The 23,091-nt window shown below is 34.3% G+C and overlaps 1 protein-coding gene across 1 annotated transcript; it reads left to right on the forward strand.

Moving 5' to 3' along the window:
• The first annotated feature begins 234 nt into the window (after positions 1-234).
• On the forward strand, positions 235-21,062 carry PITX1 (paired like homeodomain 1). The gene is made up of 5 exons (XM_075205366.1): positions 235-436; positions 2,848-2,903; positions 12,152-12,298; positions 14,371-14,576; positions 19,575-21,062. The coding sequence occupies exons 2-5, from the start codon at positions 2,858-2,860 to the stop codon at positions 20,121-20,123; spliced, it is 948 nt and encodes a 315-aa protein (XP_075061467.1). The 5' UTR covers positions 235-436; positions 2,848-2,857; the 3' UTR covers positions 20,124-21,062.
• Positions 21,063-23,091: the final 2,029 nt, after the last annotated feature.

The raw sequence follows: 23,091 nt of genomic DNA on the forward strand, positions 1-23,091 counted from the left end.
GTTTATTAATCAGCACACAGTATTGTGATGTTATACAGCACTGTACCTGTCTGGATGCAGGAGGAAACAATGACATTACCTACAATGCAAAAACAGGGAAGTGTGTGGGGCAGGTTTAATCAGACTTCTGGGATTACTGCTCACTTACTATCGCACTGTCTTTCTGTACACAACTTTCTATCTCTCTCTCTCTCTCCCTCTCTGTTCCTCTGTCTGTCTGTCTCTTTCTGTACACACATGCACACACTACTGTGTGGCTCCCCGGAATAGTGACGTCACACGGAGCTTCACAGATCTCCTTGAGAGAACCCAAAAGCACCAGAAGTGTCTTCCAGGTCTGCTCAGTTCAGCATCTGCGAGTCCAGACTGCGAGTAATCTGCTGGGGATCTGCCGAGGGCATTGTACTCCTCTGTCACTGGAAAGACCATTTTACTGGTAAGTCATAAAGGCGTCATTTCTGTCTTTTTTTCTTTCCTAACATTGAGGAAGTTCCTCGTTCTATTAACCCCGAAGAGTTTACTCTGTGGTAAGTTCAAATCCTCGGGCTTTATTCGGCTAAATTGGTCATTAGTCATAAAAATAATATTACTTTCTTTCATTTAGCCTCTACACTTACGTCAGCCCATTGTAACTAAACGTTACTATGAAATATAGAAAAGGTTGTGTTCGTTTTAACGTGCAATCGCTAAAAATTGTGTATTATGTAAGATGCTTTTAGTAGGAAGTTTTGACAATTGAAAAGGAATGGAATATTAATTTTGCTTACTTAGCTGTTCTACAACAGGATAATGAGTAAATAGGCATTTAAACTGTTGTCACTACTTTTATTATTATTATTATTATTATTATTATTATTATGTATCATTATTATTTATTATTATTATTATTATTATTATTATTATTATTATTATTATCGAGTTTATGTTGTGATATTTAACGTTGTTTTAGAAGATGACAAAATATACATACAATCTCGTAACATATGCTAGCATCAGTTATTTAAATGTTAGCTCCAGTGTTTCAGCATATATTTGTTTTAATGGATATTTTCATGCAGACATCTGTTTTCACATTAATGTTTCCTGGTTGGTTCCCCTTTCTCCCCCCCCCACCTGATTAGCCCCCAATTTGCAGAGGCCCTGCTTCCAACATTTTCTTTGCTGCACAGTTGACAGCTAAAATTGCTTGCGTTATCCTTAACCACTTAAAATCTGTGTCATTATTTAGATAGTCATCCGGATTAAATGTGCCTCCCCTGACCTCATAATACAAATGCCTGTTTTAATATGACCAATGCAGCGACGATACTCTATTTATATTGTCATATCTGCTTCCATTGATTGAGGGGTAGCCACCTTTGTAAGTGTGGTGCAATTTGGTAGGTTGAGACGTTTGAAAAACGGTATTAAAAGTTTCCTGCAGCAAGTATTTAGAAGAACCAGACATTTGTCAATGAAGATATATTTTTTTTTGGGGGGGTGGGGGGATTTCTAAAAGTTATAACCGCAAATATTATAATAATCTAAATTGCTTAGGGCAGCAATCATTTATAAAGGAGAATGATTTTTCCAGACAAGCTCTTCATTTGCAGGGGGTGATTTCTTAGTGCAGCCTTGAAGTCCAGTCCTTGACATCTTTATACCTTGTATAAATTCTTTAGTGCCCCTGTACTTCGTCAAACCTGACAAATATGTTAGAAAATATAATTCCAAAGGGGGTTAGCTCACTTCACAAACTTAAGGATTTAAGTAAAAACAGTTTGCTCTTGGACTGAATCTCACAATTTAGGGAGCTTGTATTTATATTGTATTTATGTAGGTTATTGCACAATATCAAGGTTTCCTGGCAAAATTCAATGCCATGCAAAACATGATAGATCCAACAAGACACACATTTTAAAATGGCTAATAAATGTGATAATTAAAAAGGGTAGATTTTTCTTTATAAGTAGTCTCTTAATCTTTAGGACTTGGAATCTGCTAGAAGTTAGGCTATGTTTAATAATGTTCATTAATGTGACAATAAAGTATGGAAACTTGTCGGTCACGTGACGCGCTGGCACACCATTTAGTAAGAAAATCTTAGCTTTTGTACTAAAAAGTGTTCTGCTATGAAATCATAATCACGGGGAAAAAAGGAAACTGTGAATGGGGATTCCAACGAGGCTGTAATTATGTCTGTAAAAACAAAAACGTGGAAGGAACTATAGTCTGATTATAGAAGTGTAACATGCTTGAATGAAGTAGATCAATATCTCTTGGACGGTAAACCACAAACTGTTAAAGATATAATTGCAAGAGGTCCTTCAGTTGGTTTAATCTTTTTTTTTTTTCTCTCCTAATAATTATGAATAGGAGTGATCCAATAAGTTATGATCTGTCAAAATAATGGTTAATGTATCCAAATGAGGGTATTAGCCATAAAGAATTATACAGCCCACCCTCCCCCATCTTCCTCCCTAACACCCCCTTAACAAAACTATTGAAAATGTTATGTACGCACGTTTCCTGCATATGAACTTGCATGCAAATTAATCCAAGGCTACTGTACAATTAGCGTCCGATTAAAGCCTCGTTTGTTACCCTGGATGTGATGTCGAATTATAGTTTTACAACGTGCGACTATTTTTCCACTGTTTTATTGTTTTACTGAAACAAAAAAAAAGTGTTCATTTAAAGTGCACCATTAATGCAGGAGTATCTCTGCTTTCCTTTATTCAAAATACATCCTCAATGTATAAAACGTTACTTTAAGCTCCTAAATCCACCATTGTTACATTGACGTTTCAAGAGAATAAGACCAGAACGAAAAAAAATCCTAAAATTTCCCATGCATTATATTTACAGAAATTCTGCTATGGAACTAAGTCTTACTAAGCATACCCCTTCCTATGTTGACTTAGGTAAGTAGCAAATTTTGTTTCCGAATTTATAAAAGTTTCACTTAATTAATGGAAATAAAATAATAATGGTAATGGTAATAATAATACATAACAGTCTAAATAGTATTTATATTCTGCATTTACGATATTCATACACCACACTATTTCTACACAACAACACATACATACAATGCACTTACACTTCCATAGTCGAAGTTTTATACATGGCTGTGATTATAGATTATTTTATAGTTTATTTGCCATTTAGAGCAGCTGCTGATATGCTGATTGCATTATTTTTGTAGACTGAGTAATACGGCCCTCTACACTACAGAGACAAAGGTGCCTCGTGCTGCTTAAAGGGTTATAGTAATATCTCTGGCCTTATTCAATATTAAAGGGAGCTCTATATAAATGGCCTGCTTGACATAGTGTGAATTTGCCGTCACAAGATGGTATAGAGTGTATACTGACGATGGTGGACAGTCATTGGAAAAGTTTCCCGTTTTTTACTCTTGAAAGAAAGAAAGATGAACGTTGTCTTTTACACCCACATAAGAGACAGCTCTTAACTAAGCCTAATGTTGCCATACATCTTTTATCTCTAAACAATGGATTATTCTATGGATTTCCTGACACTGTTTAGTTCACAGTTGCCATTAAACTTGACCCTTGATAAATTGCCTTTAGTTTCTCCCTTCAGTTTAATGCGGGGATACAGTTCAGCAAATATTTATTTAAATAGCTAATTCGGGCCTGAGCAGGGGCTGACCTTTCAGAATGGTTCAACTTCCAATTGGACATCAGTGGGTTTCATATGACTTGTGCTAAGTCGACTTACTTAGCATTTTATCAGCAAAACAGAGTAATATCTGAAGGTGATCAGTATAATTTTACATTCCATTAGCATGCAATTAGAATTTATAAAAGTTAAAGTAAACTGACTTGTGTCTTTATATAAATCTAGCTATATAACTATATAGCAATTTTAATTTAACTATTGTTAACTATTATTTTCACCAAATATCACACAATCATTATATTTCTGCATGGCTATAAGTTAAAATGAATAAAGAATAATAATAATAATGTTAATAGCTAATTTTTGGAAGGAGATTTGTAACCACTGTCAAAAAAAACATACGTATCATTTCATATACTGTGAAAAGTTTGCGAAGTCATGTAAAACAGAAGTATACGCTTTGCCTTGTTTTGTTTCTCTACTGAAAATTTGGAATCTTCTAAAACAACAAATCAGTGGAAGGTATTTAGTCTGTACCAACTTCTCACCCAGCCCACACACACACATAGTTTTCAATGTACTGAAAACACATACATATATTTTCATTCTCAATCTCCAGAATTGGACATAATTCTCGTGTATTCACTCCATAATTTAAAGACCTGTATGTGCACACATCGTTGATCATTTTCCTGGAGTTATTAGGTTTTTTTTTTTCCATGTGAATGAAAAATACTGTACCCAATTTTGGTAGGTGGTCCGTGCTCAATGATTTAACTAAACTTAGTCTTCTAGTTTCAACTCATCCAATACACTAAGAGGCTTAAAATGGAATGTCACTTAAATAAATAGTCTAACCCAGGGGCATACTCCTATCTTAATGGATATTACCCGAGTTTTGTTTTTGTTGTTTTTGTTTTAATGTGGGTGGGGTGGGTGGAAATGAGGCATTTTTTCCTTTTGTGTTTTTGTTTTGTTTTTAATTGTGTCCATTATGGATACCTAAAAATCGATTATACTACAAGGTCAATAATAGAAGACATTTATATCGTTTCAACCAAATATTGAATAAGTAGGGATTACAGGTTTGTAAATATAGCAAAAGTGGTCGAATTAATCATTACTTTCTTAGTACAACAAATCATGGCAGTATATGTATATCAATAGGCATGGAATGAAATAGACGTTGATTGTTGCGTTTGGTACCAGAGACCTAACTTCTGGAGGAAAGGTTTATAGTAATAATAATAATAATAATAATAATAACAGAGGTAGCACAGGCCGGAACACAACTAGGTTCTGGCCAGTGTGTAGTAAGCTCCACACAGACAGTAAAACTACGCCCTGGAGACAAAACTGACGCTAATTTGCGCTAAAATTATCAAAGCGCAAATAAATATAATCTGACGTAATTACTAGTAATAGAAGCAGTGCCAATGCACACTGATTTGTTTTTCTGGACCTTGTTTTGCAGTCAAGGGCCTGTATTCAATTAACACCTAATCACCTAATGGACATCTACAAAGAGTTTAGCAGCATGAACAATAGAGAGACATATATATATATATATATATATATATATATATATATATATATATATATATATTAGTTTCTATATTTGTGTATAAATCTGTATATTTACACACACACATATTAGTCCCTCTCTCTCTCTCTCTCTCTCTCTATATATATTGTATTATATTTCAATATTATTCTTATATTTGTATTACTTGAAGCGGTTATTCTTCCACATTGTTGTATATTTGTTTTATACTTGTCACTTCTGCTACAATACTCTACATTGGCCTGCCTGAGTCTGCAGGTCGCTGATTGTAAAGCGTTTCCCCATCCCTTCCTGCAATTACCTCCCTGTAGAACAACAGCTGTCCTGTATCTGCAAGCCTCAGCTCATATGAAAGGATTTCACAAACCAGAGGAACTTCCATTTAGCATGGCCCCAAACTGCTTTTAAAGGCGATTGATAACAACACCATATTTACTAGAGCCCATATGAAGCAGTTTTACTGGGCCAAAAAAAACTTCAAGTTTTAGGGAAAACACAGCAGTCACTAAAGATACAGGGTGTCTATTATAAATTATTCAGCTGTGGGGGACATTTCAGGCAGCACGGGTCTTGCCAGCCTGTTAATAGTGTGGAGGAACTAGGTGATTTCTCCAATGTGTAGATTGTTCTGTAAGCGTAGTGTAGAATATTTTTCTAAAGCTAGGTTTAGTCGGCATCGGTGGCAATAAAATTCACTGATATTTACATGATTTTCATGTCATGCAATATATAATATTAAATATAGAAAATGTTATTTAATGTTTATTTGTGCTTTGTGGTTGTTGAGTGTAAGACAAAGATATTACGTCTCGTTGAATATAATATCTGCCTAAATGGCTTTATAACACTATCTTTTGGATGTAAAATGGACCATACGCATAAAAATGTAACAATCATGAAATAATAGTTATATAATAAATAAAATATAGCAAACAAAAAATATAGCACCTGGTACTTATGTGCTGCAGGACAATTATAGAGAAGACAAATGCAATTCACAAAAGAATTAGTATGATATGTGTGCCTTTTATTACATAGGGTGTATTTGCTGCGGATAAAATAACAATTAATATCAAGCTATTTTTCATCCCAAAACTATGTTTACAACACAGACGACACAGGTCGTAATGGAAGCGGAGAACGTCTTTAATTATATAATATATTTGAATATTGCATTAATAAATGGGGCTGGACCTCTTTTTATACTTAAATTCAATTTTTTATTAGATTAAGTTTGGAGTTGTGTTAAATTTGCACACATATGCTTGTTTTTCTATAGTGTCTTTACCGTTGTGGCTAGACGTATAGAACGGGAATAATGTTGACTTTGTACTGGGCCCAAGATTGCAGTTCATATTGGTAATTAGGGATTGGTCGTGTCATCAATCGGTTATTTTATGGGTTTGGCAGGTCATGGAAATGTCATTATTATATAACTTTCATATCTTGTGTGCAGCTGGCAGTAATACTGGTATTAAAATATCTGATGACATCATTGACGCAGTATATAGGTAACGCAGAAGGCAGTGTCTATAGGCCAAATAACAGTAGGATTTCAAGTTATTCTTTTGAGATAGATAGATAGATATATATAGATAGATAGATAGATAGATAGATAGATAGATAGATAGATAGATATGGAAGTGGAAAGAGAGGTAGAATTAAAAAAAACCTACAGGAACCATCTCCTCTGTTCTTTTTGCCTGTCTATGTTTTTGTTTTTTTTGTTTTTTATTATTTTTGTTGTTTTTTTTCCCTTTTATTTGGAGGGGGGGTAGTTAGATATATATTAGATATTGGATATTATCGGCTGCACATGGAATCTGCCCCTCTTAAATTCAAACTTTTTAATGTTAGCTACTGGTGTCATATTGTAGTATAATAGACCACTTCAGTCATTTTGCTAAATCCTTAATGTGTTGCATGTACTTCATTAATTAATGGGCAACATGACACATTTTAATCAAGTGGTACTGGACTGTGCACTCCACATTTAATGCTGCTGTGTTTATGGTTATTAAATAACAGAACTTGCATCACTCACGGTTGTATGTTAATACACAAAGGATAGTAAGATAGATAGACAGATAGATAGATAATAGGTAAATAGTGTATATCTGAGTATTTATTGTGTACAGCGTGTGTGTGTGTGTGTGTGTGTGTGTGTGTTTCATGTCATTAGGCAGATTAGCAAGCAAACATATCTGTGTCTTTTCCATCTGAGCTTTTTATCGTATAGTTAGGTTATTGTATTGTATCACATTGACTCCTGCTGGCCGCACGTGTGTTACAATGACTATATAGCTACAGACAATCCTCCTCGTGTACAAGTGTATTCTATTATTGTTTGAGGAGAATAGTGTAATCAATGCCATAACAGAACTGAAGAAACTTCATTCTACAGCCAACATAAAAACTAAAAAGGTAGCAAAGAGCGGATTTAAAACTGTAAACAACAATGTACACATCTAACAATAGAGATCAGTGATGTGCATATCTTTTGCAAATAAAATATACGGCTTTATTGTAATGAAAAACAGGGACACCGATTATTGATAACAGTTGTATTGTGGCTTTTCCAATTGAGATATATGAATGTGATGTAAAAACTGTACGAAATGTCGTTTGCCTAAATTAAAATTAAGATATCAAGAAGTTTGATTATCTTAACTAATTACATGACGCCCTTAAATATGTTAGATACGGATCACGTATTTGTGGTTTAAATTTTGAATTTAGTAACTGTTTAAAAGCACTACCAATTGGAGAGATTAAATTAGATATTTAAAGACTCCCAACAAAACAAAATTGTTTATATTTTGTTGGGTTTTTTCGTTTATTTTTCGTTTTGTAGCTTTAAATATAAATTTAATATTTATGTTTAAATAATGAAACGTACTTTATTTAGTTAATTCCTTGTTCAGTGTATTTTTAAGCATCTTAATATAAAAAAAATTACTTTCAAACACCAATATATTTTTCTATTACTTTTGTTTTTCTATAAGCTAAAAAGCTATTTATGCTTAATAAAGTTTAATAGTATTTGTTCCCTTACCTAGGAAATAACAAGAGTAAGAAAACAGCAACTATTAATTTTACTTTCAATAAAATACATTCTGTCGACAGTTATATTGCTCATTACAAGAACAGTAAACAACAAAAGTAATACATAATATGGCGCAGAGAATTAAAATATATAAACGACATAATTTTTGTAAATGTTGTATATTTGCACATGCCTTCTGTTAAAGGTGTATGTGTTCATTTGTTCGCATATATCGTTTATATGTTGCTTAGTTTTATGTATAGAGCACAAAGTACACTGCGGCACGTGCAGACACAGACTGATACGATATAGATACGACACAGGTAGACAGACACATAGATAGATAGATAGATAGATAGATAGATAGATAGATAGATAGATAGATAGATAGATGGGGTTTTTTTAAAAAAAAAAAAACCCAAAGATTTTTATATACATATGATGTATGTATATATCGAGTAACTTTTCAATATTTTACTTATATAACATAGATTTCAAGAAAATGCTGACAAAAACGTTTTTTTCACTTTTCGGTTCAAACCATGTAATATGCAAGCAGTGAATAATGTCACGATTGTATCAGGAGAGCAAATACGTCAGGTCTAGAGCTCTCGTCCTCCCTCTAGCGATCATGCGCGTAATACCACCCAGCAATGTACCCTAATGAATAGCATTAACCATTACTGTGCTGAAACTTGTTAATTTTGCTGGCAACCAGTGGGTTAAACGTCGAACGTCAACATATTAGTTTCCTGATCCATTTAAAATAGAAAAGAAATGTAGACATACGCAGAAAACCAGCTAAGTGAATAAACAATAGCCGATGCGGGATTCATAATGCGTTTCATGCCTTTTCTGTTCTGATTGTATAATTAATTCCAAATTCCCAGTTCATTTGAGACGGCCACTCCACTCCACCTTATCTGTTTATATTCTCACCTTTGTTTTAGCCGGCAAGTAATCAGATACAATCGACATATATTGAGGATTTATCCCATCCCTATATACACTATCTGATTTTTTCCCAACAGCATTAAGAGGATTAGCCTAATTGATTTGAGTCCATACCCACGTTTCACAAATTTCATATAACTCCAGGGACTCGCTCTCAGCAGACACCAGAGCGTTTAGGAAGATTACCTGCCGGCTAAACAGGGCAGCTCTAGGTGGATCTCGCTACAAATCTGTCTGGGACAACTCTAACCAAACACGTCCCTCCAGCACTCCAGTAGTTAAATGATTCCTTTCAATTGATCAGACTAATCAAGGGATCGTTGTTCGTTTAAAGCAGATGGGTTTTAGAGAACGGGTAAGATGTTAGTTTTATTTTGTCTATGCAAAGAAAAGAAGAAAAAAATAAGTTGTTTTTTTGGTCTCAAGGTCTCTACAGAATGGAAAAACTAGACGGTGTCTGAGCAAACACGTGTAATCTTATCGCCTTCGCTTATCAAGCATGGTCCACAGACCGCAGGACCTATCCACTATACCTGTTTATCTTACCATTCAAAAACCCTAACCTGTTGTGTTGTGTTTGGTCTTGCATGATGTGGCAAGCTACACAATATGGACTGTGAGTGTGTGTGCTTTGTGGCTAACATAATGTAGGTGTAAACTCATCGACCTTGTTGAAGTCATGCAATAAAAACACCGTCCCATTGTCCCCCTTTGAATCCTCTCTGAAGAACATTCTTGTAGGGTCTCCTTGTCATCTCTTCCTATCTATGCTGCAAAAACTACACATAGTGCATTTCAAGTTATTTGCACCCAAAGATACTATAAAGACTATAAAGATACTATATTTCCAGACATCTAACCTGTATATACATACTGTGCATAGATAGAGAAAGGGAGGAATTAGATACTCACCAACCAGATTCATACTGACCATTTTACTGGGTTTATACAATGTACGAAACGTCCTTTCAGAAGGAGGATAAAATCTCCACACACCCCTGCACTCACCCCAGCCCCTCTCCTGACCCCCATACTATCACACGCAGAGGTGGGCAACTGGTTTTTAATAAGCTTTTGTAGAACTGCAAGTCTCAGGATTGCCAAACAATGCTGGGACTTGTAGTTCCAAAACAACCATCGAGACACAGGCTGACCAGTAGCTTTATAGCAATGTTTCCATTGCGTCCCCATAATATCAGCTTTAAAGTAAGAAAAAGAAATAAATAAAACGTTAGCTAAATAAATCACTTCAGGTATATAAACTACATTTTAGAATTTTATTTTCAGGTTTATAAAAACAAATTGCACCCAAATAAAATACTGGATTTAGTTACTAGAGATATTATAATAAAGCTAGGCCGAGTGTGGTGTTAAAATGAAGCAGTTGGTATTTTTTTTAAGAGAAACCAGCGACTAATTCTTATCCCATTCTAAGCATGACAGAACAGTGCTATTATTGACCTAGGAGTCTCTTTTAACAGATCAACTAATGACAAGCTCCCCGGGGATAAAGTTCAGGGTGATCACTTTGTTTACTGAAAGTATGACTAATTATTATTCTTGCTGAATACACACCACAATCCAAACTCCTGACAATCCTTGCATCACAGTCACCTATCACTAAAAGAAATACCTAGTAGATTTATATGTGGAAGGCTACTAGTAATAAAAATAGGGCCTCTCACTATAATCGGGAAATATACTACTCACTATATAAGATTGACGTGTGTGTAAAAAGTGTGCATGTTAGTAAATATTTTTTTTACTTGTCTACAAATATAAATTAGTAAACAAAACACATATTTGTAGATCTATATATGCAGATATGGGAGATGAATATTCTATATTACTATACTGTACCTTCCAGTGCCTGGGGTCTCCTCATATATCGAGATGTATGTGCAAGTATACTACTTATATTAGTATTAGAAAGGCCAAGATAGAGATATTAGCAGGAGATGGATATTTTATGAAACCCAATGCATACTTCAAATGCAGAATTCTAATCATTCGCCTCATTTATTTGTTATTATTGTTGCACTATTTTACTGCCTGTTTCATTAGCAACACCGAAAAATTGCTTTATGTCCATTAAAAATATAAAAATCAAAGTATATATATATATATATATATATATATATATATATATATATATAAAGTGCCCCTGGGCAGGACTCCCTGGTAAACAAAAGTGGTTGAGGCTATTCACAACTGCCATGAATTGTTGAATGGTATGAAGGTATATATTTGCTTAAGTTTTGTGTGCGAGTCTACCAATATTTGATGTAAGACAAAGTATTCAGATGGGCTTGGAGATATACAAAACCATATAAATCACCACAGTTGTAAAGTTCAATGGGACATTATAGCAATAAAAGGTCTAAAGTACTCACAAAAAAAGTCAATTATTTCCTATGCAATAGTTAGACATTTACGTGTATTTTCTCTTCATCGTGTAACGTAAGCTTATTTAGAGGGAGAATATTGTGGGAATTTCGTTAGGGATAGAGGTCTCTTTAAGTAAAGCATTGCCAGTGAAGCTGGGATACCTTAGAGAGCAGTTACAGGAATCTATAGGGAGTTTGCAAGCAGCTCTTTTCCTAGACTGTAGGTTGGGCACAATGTTTCACATAGTCATTTATTAGTAAGACAGGGAGGTATTAACCTCAGGTGGGAGGGGCTCCAGCAAACTGCAGGCATTTCAGCTAGGGCAGGTCTCTTTAATCTCTTTAGTTAAAAACTATCAAGCTAGCAACTTGTACTTCCTAGCACTCGAATGTATTTCTGGCTGGGAAACTGCATATCGTCTTTTGCCTGAGAGGAAGAATTTAAAAAGGCGACTTTATAAAGTCATTTTTTTTGTATGGGCCTTTGCATGGAAAGAAACTGGATTTGAATTGGGCTGTGTAGGATTTTGTGGAATACCCGTTTCATGAGTAGTATTGTCATGGATTCTTTTAAAGGGGGTATGAATCTGGAGAGATTGCCTGAAAGTTTAAGACCCCAGCCTCCTCACGACATGGCTTCCAGCTTCCATTTGCAAAGATCATCAGAAGCTAGAGATCCAATTGAGAATTCAGCCAGCGAATCGTCTGATACTGAACTTCCAGGTAATAATACTGACCCATTGTATGAAATCCTTTCAATGTGCATTATGTATTAGAAACTTAAGTGCTGACTTCCATAAGAAATACAGTTTAAAAAAGGCTTGACGTGTTCCTATTCAAATACCATAGGATGTTGTATCCCTAAAGGCAACAGATGAAATATAAATTACAAACTGATTTAGCGAAACATCGATGTAACTCCTTTGCAGGGGGGTTGGCTGTCCACTAATGTGAAATCCTATCTGTCTAGAACAATTTAATAGGAATTCACGATGTATTGTGTCATGTAAGACAGACAGAAATAAACTGGTGTAATCAAAAGATGCAGAAATACAGTTAAATACGAAGCTACTCCTAATGTACTTCATCTCTCAGCTAGATAAAATTATATATAGGAACTATATGGTGTACTCATGTGATCACAATGTTATTGTAATGCAGTATGTTTTTTTATTTGTCTTTCTGATGGGTGGTTAAGTAATCACGATTAAAATAAGCTTTAAATTGTTATTATTTTGAGTCTTTCGGTGGCCACGTGAAAATGTTACAGTTTAAATTGCAAATCCCAAAGTAGTTCGTTGTTTGGAGTGGTTAATTTCAACGCTGGCATGTTTACGAGCTTTTATAGTAAAAGAAAATAAATATTTTGTATTCTCATTACAAGAGAACATTTGGGAAAAATATGCAGACATCTGTTGTCTTAGATTATTTGAGGACAGGCCTAGCACGATTAAAAAGAGTGTTTGGAGACACGTTTTCTGCTGACCCCTAGGAAAATTGCTGAATTAAACCAGGGGGTAGTATTTAACCTCACCCTTCATTCCACTCTCACCAAGAAATAGACCCCATGAATTTAAGGAATCCTAATAGGCATGGTCTGTGTTGGACCAGTTACAGAAAATAAAATTGCAAAAACACTTTGAGAAAGTCTATTTGTTCATAAATATAATTCCCCTGATTTAATTTTCTGATTATGGATACTAAAACAGACATATTTTTTCATTGTATATTTTTATATAGCAAAGACAGCAATATACAACAAGATAAATAGTATCGATTATATGTAAATTCAAAAATATTTATGTTTTGATATGTGTTCGAGCTTACAAAACGCTGGGTCCCTGTTTGTATGACAAGCGGGTTTTTTTTTCTCTTTCAAACACGTAAAGATTAGACAGGTCAGTTTAGGTAACCTCAACAGAAATATCAAGAAACTCCCAGAGGGATGTCTCTCTGTGGCCTATTGAAAGCAGCTACTGAAAGGGGCTTGTAATCCAAGTAGCATCAATATTTGTGCCTTTATTACAGCTAAGGCATACATTTATTTCACATGACCGATTAAGGAGGGTGAATGCCATATTATCTCAATTTCTTTTCAGCCACACTTACGAAATATATGACGTCTTTGAAGAATGTTATTTATATATATATATATATATATATATATATATATATATATATATATATATATACACATTCCACAAACCGCATCCAGTGTAAATTGCATACATCAGCATGTATTATTACTAAATTATTGAGACTAGTATTGAGCTTTAGATTAATACTAAACAACAAATAATTGTATTATTTGTTGCACTAAATGAATGTCTAATTTCCCATTTTTAAAATTGTATAAACAGTATGTACAATAGTGTGTGTGTGAAACCATTAGCATTTACGTGCTCAATATTGTGTTTTTAAACACCTGAAGTCTCCATGTATAATATATATATATATATATATATATATATATATATATATATATATATATATATATATATACACTTTAAGTAAAATTAGCTAATTAAAATATATAGATAATATGATTGTCTAGCGAGAATAACTATTCAGTTGGAAACAAACCGGATAGCTATTAATCTATAATATTTATGCATGCATTCATTTTCTTATCATTCATAGACCATACATGCCTAGGGTGTAACTCATTTGTGTAACTCATTTTCCACAGTGGCACTGTCAATAAGCAAATGTTTAATAACATCCCCATTACTACAACACATAATCCTAACAGGTCTTTGGTATGTTGTTAATGAGTCGTTATGGTCTCTTGGCAGAAAAGGATAGGAGTGTGGAACCCAAAAGTGAGGATGGGAACGTAGAGGACCCCTCTAAAAAGAAGAAGCAACGGAGACAAAGGACTCACTTCACCAGCCAACAGTTGCAGGAGTTAGAGGCAACTTTCCAGCGGAACCGCTATCCTGATATGAGCATGAGAGAGGAGATAGCAGTGTGGACCAATCTGACAGAGGCCAGAGTGAGGGTAAGAACAGCACAGCAGGATATACTGTACGAGCAAACCGCAGCGCCCAACAATGAGAAGCAGAGAGGGAGTGGGGACCAGAAATGGGAAATCCATAACTGTGAAATCTGATCCATTTCCTTTACAAACTGTACAGAGCTCACTTTCAAAGCTGAGTTAAATTTGTATTAGTTCTCCATTTTGACCAGGGGGTTGTACAAGTCATACGATAGTTTTATGAGCAACTGAATTAATCATCGCTTGCATGGGGCACGGATTAATACATCCACTGATTTGAAAAAGCGCAATCGAATCTTGCTCCCAACTCTCAGGAAGGTTGACATGCAGGATGCAAATGTGCAATAGTTTAAATGACGAAATTAAACACGACTTTCCAAAACATACTAATTTAAAAATATATAATGTCTGTCAGATATATATATATATATATATATATATATATATATATACATACACATACACACAAAATCACATAATATATAGTTATAATATTTTTTTTGTTTGTATTTAACTTTTGCAAGATTAAATCTTTACGATCACAAATTATTGATGTGATCAGCAGATGACCAGACGCCTTAACTTTTTATAGACTAGTTTAATAAGTATATACAGGGTATTTAAAGAATATATAGATAAGGGTTAGAAATAACAAAATTCCTACTGGGGTCTTTTGAGTCTATGTTATTGTATAATATAATTAATAAGGATTAGGTTACTTGTTAGATTAATATACCATCACTATGAGCAATATTAACTGGCCAAATTGCACTAAGCTTAAAAAGATGCGATCACTGTAATGTCTGCCTGGCACAACATTACTCTTAAATCTTAATTGTTGGATATAACATTGAAGTTAGTGACATAATTCCACCTTCTGATTCTAGTATATAGAATACTCTTCATATCCTCCACCGCCTAACTCAGTATCTACTCTGCATATAACCACATCTAAATAATTAGATGCTGCTATCTCGGGCTTCTCATTTTCTGAGACCCAATTTAAGTCGTTTCATTTTGCACAGAGACACATTAAAATACTAGTTGCTCCAAACAAAGACCAGATGGAAAAATAAAACCCAGGACTGAACCTCAAGGCAAACTGAGATTGAAAGGTTCATTTCATATGGCCCCTAATAAAGTATTGAAGAAACGGAAATGATTTGCATGTAAAAAAATAATAGTTAAAACTAGCTGCAAAAGGTCAATAAGCTTTATTTTAAAACTTGTGAGTTGCTTTTAACTGGGTCCCTACCTCGATAAAAAAAAAAAATACTGCATATAAGATGTAATGTGCGTTCAAAGTAATTTGGGGGTTAATTTAGATTTCCAAAATAGAGTTTTGTGTAATCTTTGTCCACAGCAGAAATCTGTGATGTGTACTCTGCGTTAAAGAGGGCTCTGTTAAAGCTGCCTGCTCCTTATGAAAATGCTGCTGAGACCAAGAAAGGGAGTGGGAAGTCTATTGGTTAAAGCTAAACGTGGAAAATTCAATATATAGTGATGTTTAAAGTCTATTTATATAAACTAGCTAGAGAGACGACATATTAAAAGAAGAAGTGAGCGGGTTAAGCTGGCACCGGGGCCTGCAAAGTACCTTTGAGCAGCGAATACATGTATTGGATGCATACAATTGACTACCAGCATAGACAATCGGATTTAATAGATATATATGGTAAACTGTAGGCGTGTCCTGTGTTCCCAGTTAGTCTCCTAAGAAAAAGAGAAATTATTTGGAATGGATTATTTGACTCGCAACTATCTGCTAAAATATTTTTTCCCTCGATTTAAAATAGCATCCACTACTCTCTTGTCAATAAGATCTGTGCAAACATTAAATTATATCATGGAAATCGATTCATTATTCAAATGACCAGTATTGATGTTATGTATTTCATAGCAGAATTTACACTATAGGGTATATTCACAGAGACAAACTGTAGTGAAGCGTAGTAGTACTGATATCCAATAAATTAAGTGGATTTGTTTCTTACTTGCGACTTCAATAGAGATTTTAGAAACATAATAGCAGACATCACAGACATGTAAATTTCAGTATTTATTTACAGCATATGCAAAGAATCTGCCGCTAGCAGGTAAATCTATTGTAGCTGTAAAAGAGAACCATCTAAATGGTACACGCAAATCACCTGCAATGCAAACTAAGAAAATATACAGATCTGTTCATCCATCAATAGGGATAGATTGATTTGGCCACCAGAAATAATCACATTTCAAATTTGTCTGCAACATAAGTGTATTTTAATAGTTTAGCAGAATAGAATGTTTTAAAAAGAGAACCAACAATTACAAAACTTGACATGACAGCAATTAGTCTCTGTAAGTATGTAAAAAAATGGATGAAAAACATTTAGGGTAGCATCCAAAGGGTTAATGTAATCCAAAAGCCATACCAACAATAGTATTGCAGAATGTTTACGCCATCGTTTACATCAATGTAAATATTTCCATAACGTTGGAAGTTCAGGAAGCTCGAAACATTGATATGAACAGGTATTTTCTTTCCACTGTGATATTTTATTTAATATTTCAAGGTGACTAGCCTTATCTTTTACCACTCTCAAACATTATTCGCCTAGAATGGATAGACTTGAACATTTTCTAGTGTTAATATGCAACAATATGTATGTATTTGTTTTAGATAAAATAGAAGAGAGTGAGATAGAGAATAGAAATGTTTAAAATGGATAAAGATGATATAATTGTACTACTTTTGTTTATGTAAATGCTGTTTGTACTACTCATTAATTTACACAGGATTTTTCAGATTTCAAGAAAGGTGTGAATTAAATCCAGGTCTCATGACTGATGAGAAATTTAAGATATTATATTTGAAAATAGGACCTGCAATGATATGGTTAGATAAATCTTCATTTGTACGTTCAGTAAATATGATTCATATGTAGAGACACACACAACGGCAACCCAAGTCAGTACAAATAACCATTACATTACTGGTTCATTTGTAGCCACTAGACCAGAATTGTAAATATTATTCAATAATATCTAGGTTTCAATATTGGGATTTCAGTGCAGTCTAAAAAATAATTTGGACCAGTCCTTATTTTAAAAAATTCTTTATATCTAGTTTAGTTAAGCTAACTATATATTTAGCTAACTGTTTTAATTGTATGTGTCTTGAAGACTACATAGCAGTTATAATGAAAATAAATATAAGCACAAATAAACTTGAATGTGCTCCTTATTAATGAATATAGCGCATACATGCAATACTTTTTTTTACTTATTGTTTTTTAGAGAGATTTCTTCCACAGTATGACCAGTGAGTCTGCCTGGTGTGTCCCTGCTACAAATACAGTTTTAATTAGGCAAGCTTTTGTTAAATCGTTATTTGTACCCTGTGTGTTTTGTGTACCTGTAAAAAGAACTGAATGGCAATGAGTTACATTAAACACAATCCCAACCGCTTTGTGAGCCAAGGGTATGTGTGCAACTGGTCAAGGCAATAAATCCTAATTAGTTATACATGCATAGACTACATATCCAAAGGGCAATTTAAAGATTTTGCTTAAACATCACTAATCCAATTCCTTTTTATGATCTGTAACAGGGCATTTTTATTATGCCTGTATAAGTAGTCGGAAGTACTGTTATAGTAGTGAACCAATATTTTATATTATTAGAGAGGCCATGGATAAAACATTCACCAAGGACAATTAATATTCTTCATAAACTGTGAGCTGCTACAAAAGTAGGAGCAAATTAAATACTGGAATGAGCGATCCCCTAAAACAGAGGATTGAAGGGTGATCACTTGAGATATATCAGCTGGACATACAGAGATTATTATTATTATAATGAGAGATCTGTATAGGTGCAGTACTGTGAGGTGTAGTATATAACACATAATGGAGTACCTAAATTTAGCGACCCAGAAATGGCAGCGTGTGGCATTTCAGCTTTTGGGGAACGTGCACTGGTAGCCTCTCGCTAGCAAGGCGTTCTGGGACTTGTTGTTCCACAAAAGTTGGAGGGCCAGAGGTACGATCTGCAGTTTAGCAACTGGAGACGCTTGGGTTGCATAAGGCTTGCAGGAATTGCTGTGACTTGTAGTCCCACAACGGCTGGAGAGCCGCCGATTAACTAACTGATATAAATGCACTTCCGTAAACCTGTTGCACAAACATCTTCAGACCACAAATATATTTGCTAGCACCCGAAAATTCAGTCAATTCGGACACCGAACAGAAAATATTATAGATGTAGCCACAGACTTGTCCTTTAGACTTCATAGTGTAGTCATTTTTTCTACTTAACTTCATTAATCTTTTGTGTTGATAAATGTCGATGTTTATTTAATTTTTCAAAACAATTGTTTATTGCTCAATTGATTTCTATAGTTACCAATAAAGATTAGAAGCGTGTTTGCTCAGTAATTGGTTTACTATTATACTATCATAAGGCAATAATAATATTTCGATAAACACTGAATTGTTATGGAGTAATATTATGGATAATTATAGTGAATTACAGCATATATAGGGCAAAAATAATTTTCAGGTTTTTTTTTTTTTAACAGAACTGGTGCATATTAATTGTCTTTGTGCCATGAATATCCCCCTGAACTAGCTATAGTGATTTCCTTGTAGAACAATGCCCTATTCTCAATGCAAAAACGTTGCTCTCGGGGATGTGCTCAGTTGCTACATAAATCCAATGTGATTCAGTGATTAATATATTTCTTTGTAGATCTATGATGTCCACGGGCTGCAGTTATGATTTGGTGACTCAACTTCATTATTCTCCCAGCAGCAGCTGTTGTAAGGAAATTGCTAAATGCTTCCCATTTAGTTTTGAGATATTTGTTTTATTTGGTCGTTTGACCCTCAAAGACTAGATTTCTTGGTATTATTATTGAGGTCAGAACAGTGTAGGTGTTGTCAGAGGTCTAGATGGTTGCGGGTGACCTTTCTACCCTGAGACCTCACTTATGGTTTCATTTTTTTTCCCATGTTTCAGGTCTGGTTCAAAAACCGCAGAGCCAAGTGGAGGAAGAGGGAGCGCAACCAACAGATGGACTTATGCAAAAATGGTTACGTTCCGCAGTTCAGCGGCCTTATGCAGCCCTATGATGACATGTACGCTGGCTACCCATACAACAACTGGGCTACTAAAAGCCTGACTCCTGCTCCATTATCCACCAAAAGCTTCACTTTCTTCAACTCCATGAGTCCCTTATCTTCTCAGTCCATGTTCTCTGGCCCAAGTTCTATCTCTTCAATGAGCATGCCATCCAGTATGGGTCATTCTGCTGTACCTGGTATGCCAAATTCAAGTCTAAATAACATCAATAATCTTAATAACATCAGTGGCTCTTCGCTCAACTCAGCTATGTCTTCATCTGCGTGTCCCTATGGACCTCCCGGTACCCCTTACACAGTTTATAGAGACACTTGTAATTCTAGTTTGGCCAGCCTTAGACTTAAATCCAAGCAGCATTCAACATTTGGATACAGCAGCTTACAAAGTCCGGGATCTAGTTTGAATGCTTGTCAATATAACAGTTGATCGACTGCGCATCAAAGAATTGTGCCTGTGGACTTTGCTTTGAGAATGGACCAGAAACGTTTTTGCAAGAGATACGAAACCTAACACATGGATGAGTTGCAATGTTCTCTCTGGATTATGCGGGTTGTATGTACTTGAACTTGCACAGGATTTTCCAATGTCCACTTTATAGAGAGATTTAGAGGAGGTAACGTTTTCAAATGTAAATTTTGGTGGTAATCAAGAAGGGAAGCTGTTTTGTGGTATACACTGAGATTGGTGATCATTTACCACTGCAAAACGAGGAATTTGCAGAGCATGCATCTAGGGGGAGAGGCGGGGGAAGGAAAATATTAAACTATTAGGTATTAAATAAAATAAGGGTTAACCACTTAAAAAGGTTATATGTAATTATATATATGTATATACACATATATATATATGCCGTTATATTGTGTCAAAATGATTGTGCACCACGGTTAAATAAACTGGTTTAAAATGCATGATCTTGATGTTTGTCCAATTAAAATAATGATTTAATTGTCTGAAAGTAAGAAGCAAGTCCCCACCTCCGGAATGAAAACACACAGAAGCCCCTCACCAACCCAGTGTTTTTTTTTAAAAAAAAACAAAATCTTGCCTCCAACTGCGACATTTTATACCCTAAATGATCCTCAAAATTGTATTTATGCTAAGCTTAGATCACTCGATCACCCTTATTTATCTGCAGTTTTTTTTTTAGCTCCTCATGTATCTACAATATGATATGTAAAATAAAATAAATAAATAACCCAAGACTCCTAATAGTGTATAAAAAGACATTTTGAGCCTAAGAATAAGTCAATTTGCTTGCCAGTTTCAACAAGTTGTTTTTTAAAGTGTGGAAGATAAAAAGGATTAATATTATGGTGTTCAAATGTGTTTTAAGCCTTTTTTAATGTGGTTTGTTGTTGATTTTTTTTTTTAAATATGATCTTTAAATATTAAGACGCATACATTTTAATTGCGGACATATCTGTGGCTTAAATTGTCAATTTATTTCTCCAGACTACAAGGAATCTTCATATAAAAATGCACAAAGTTTCAACCGTACTCTCACCTTTCCCCCATTCCTTTTTCTCAGTGTATTGTAGACCTGTGGTACTGGTAACGGTAATGTGGATGTGTGGATGTGTAATAATGATGTTGTGGATAAGAATGCAGTGTCATTTTTTTTATAACTTATGTTTTTTTGTGAATATTTTTTTGTTATTTTTTTTTTTCCAAAAATTAAGAGCATGGGAATAAAACAGATTTAAGCAAAAACTTTTCGTGTTTTTTGCTAGCTAAATTCTGTTATTTATTATAATGTAATTATAATATTTCTTAAAATGAGAATAAATGTATCAACAGTAATATTGCTTGATTTTTCAATTTTATCAATCATGTAACCCTGCTCAATGTTCCTTAAATCTACAAGTTGAAAATAGTATAGACACGTTTTTATCTAGATGCATATGTTTGTTATAAAACAGACGTATGTGCGCATTATTAAATAGTTTAATGCGTACATTAAATGCCCCTAGTATGTATAGTTCTCCTATTATTTTAAAAATGAATGTAAGTTTTTTTGCATACACTATTTTATTGTCAGAACTATCTATAGAGTATGGCGAAACTTTTAAGAAAAGTGATTGGTTTATTAATATCAAGAAATATTCTGCATAATCTCCAAAAAATTATTGACCTGTTCCTTTGATAGTTTTAAATATGTTTTACTAGAACATGTCTTGAAAGGCTCACTACCCTTCAGTGGCTTAGATTATGTGCCACTGTTAACTAATACAGTATAACAGATTTGTATATCGCTGGGTCTGTTAAAAGACGCAACGGGCGAATATGTTTATTCGCCTTTAGATGAGTACACAATATTGATATTTGAATTATTCTGTTCCTGCAAAGCGGTCATCTTTCTCTAGGAACCAATAGATGACGCTGTGGCCTCTTATTACTTCATTAAAATAGCCAGCACCAATTCGTATATTTCCAAAATAGCCATCGTGTATATGATGCTGAATAAGTACTATAATACACCAACCTTAGAACAATATAATGGCACACTCTTCTATAGATCGGCAATCCGATAATGCTAATGGTCCTATTGAGTGTGAAATATAATAAACATAAATTGACAGCGTATGATCGATTCACATTTAGATAGAAAATAAATAATAACAAGAAACGCATTTCTATTGGAGCAGATCTGCCTGGTTAGATCAGATGTAATGGAAACACATCGAGTTTCTTTAAACATGTATGGTTTACCAAGAGGTCGGATATAGCATCTCCCCAACTATTATGGCACTTGTTGTTCCACAACAGCGGGATAGCCATAGACTGCCTGAAACCGCTATACACAGTTTACTAGTTGTAGAACTGTTTCCAGGCCCCTCGTCCAGCAACACAGCCGCAGAACGCAGAGAAACTAATAACAAGAATTAAGTTATTTACTTTCAACACGTGACCTCCCTTTAAATCTTGTTTTTATAAAATTTTGGGGTTTTAAAAATGTCTATGTTTAACCATCTTATTTAAATAACCGACAATTATTTTCATTTATTAGCTCAGTAAGGTTCCATACACAGTGTTATTCAGAGGAATATTGGATGGCATAGAGAAAATACCTCCTTGATCAAACCCTATCTTCTATATTTATATATTTGTGAATGTTATAATTACCTGTTTTATGCTTAGCAATTTGCATTTTACATGTAGTTGTCTATAAAAGGCTCTATATTTGTCTTTAATGAAGGAGATACATAATACCCTCTCTTTTCAAATTCATTCCTAGCTCCTCATTTCCACATGCTGAGCAATGCATGTCACATATAAGGAAGAAATACCAGTTATCCAGGTTCTCTCTTTCAGTCACACACAATAATATATTTGTCAGAATGAAATGGTTAAGTGATTTTTAAAAGCAATTGTTTGTCCTCTGTGTTTGGCTATG

The sequence above is a fragment of the Mixophyes fleayi genome, chromosome 4 (assembly GCF_038048845.1).
Source record: "Mixophyes fleayi isolate aMixFle1 chromosome 4, aMixFle1.hap1, whole genome shotgun sequence".
NCBI lineage: Eukaryota > Metazoa > Chordata > Amphibia > Anura > Limnodynastidae > Mixophyes > Mixophyes fleayi.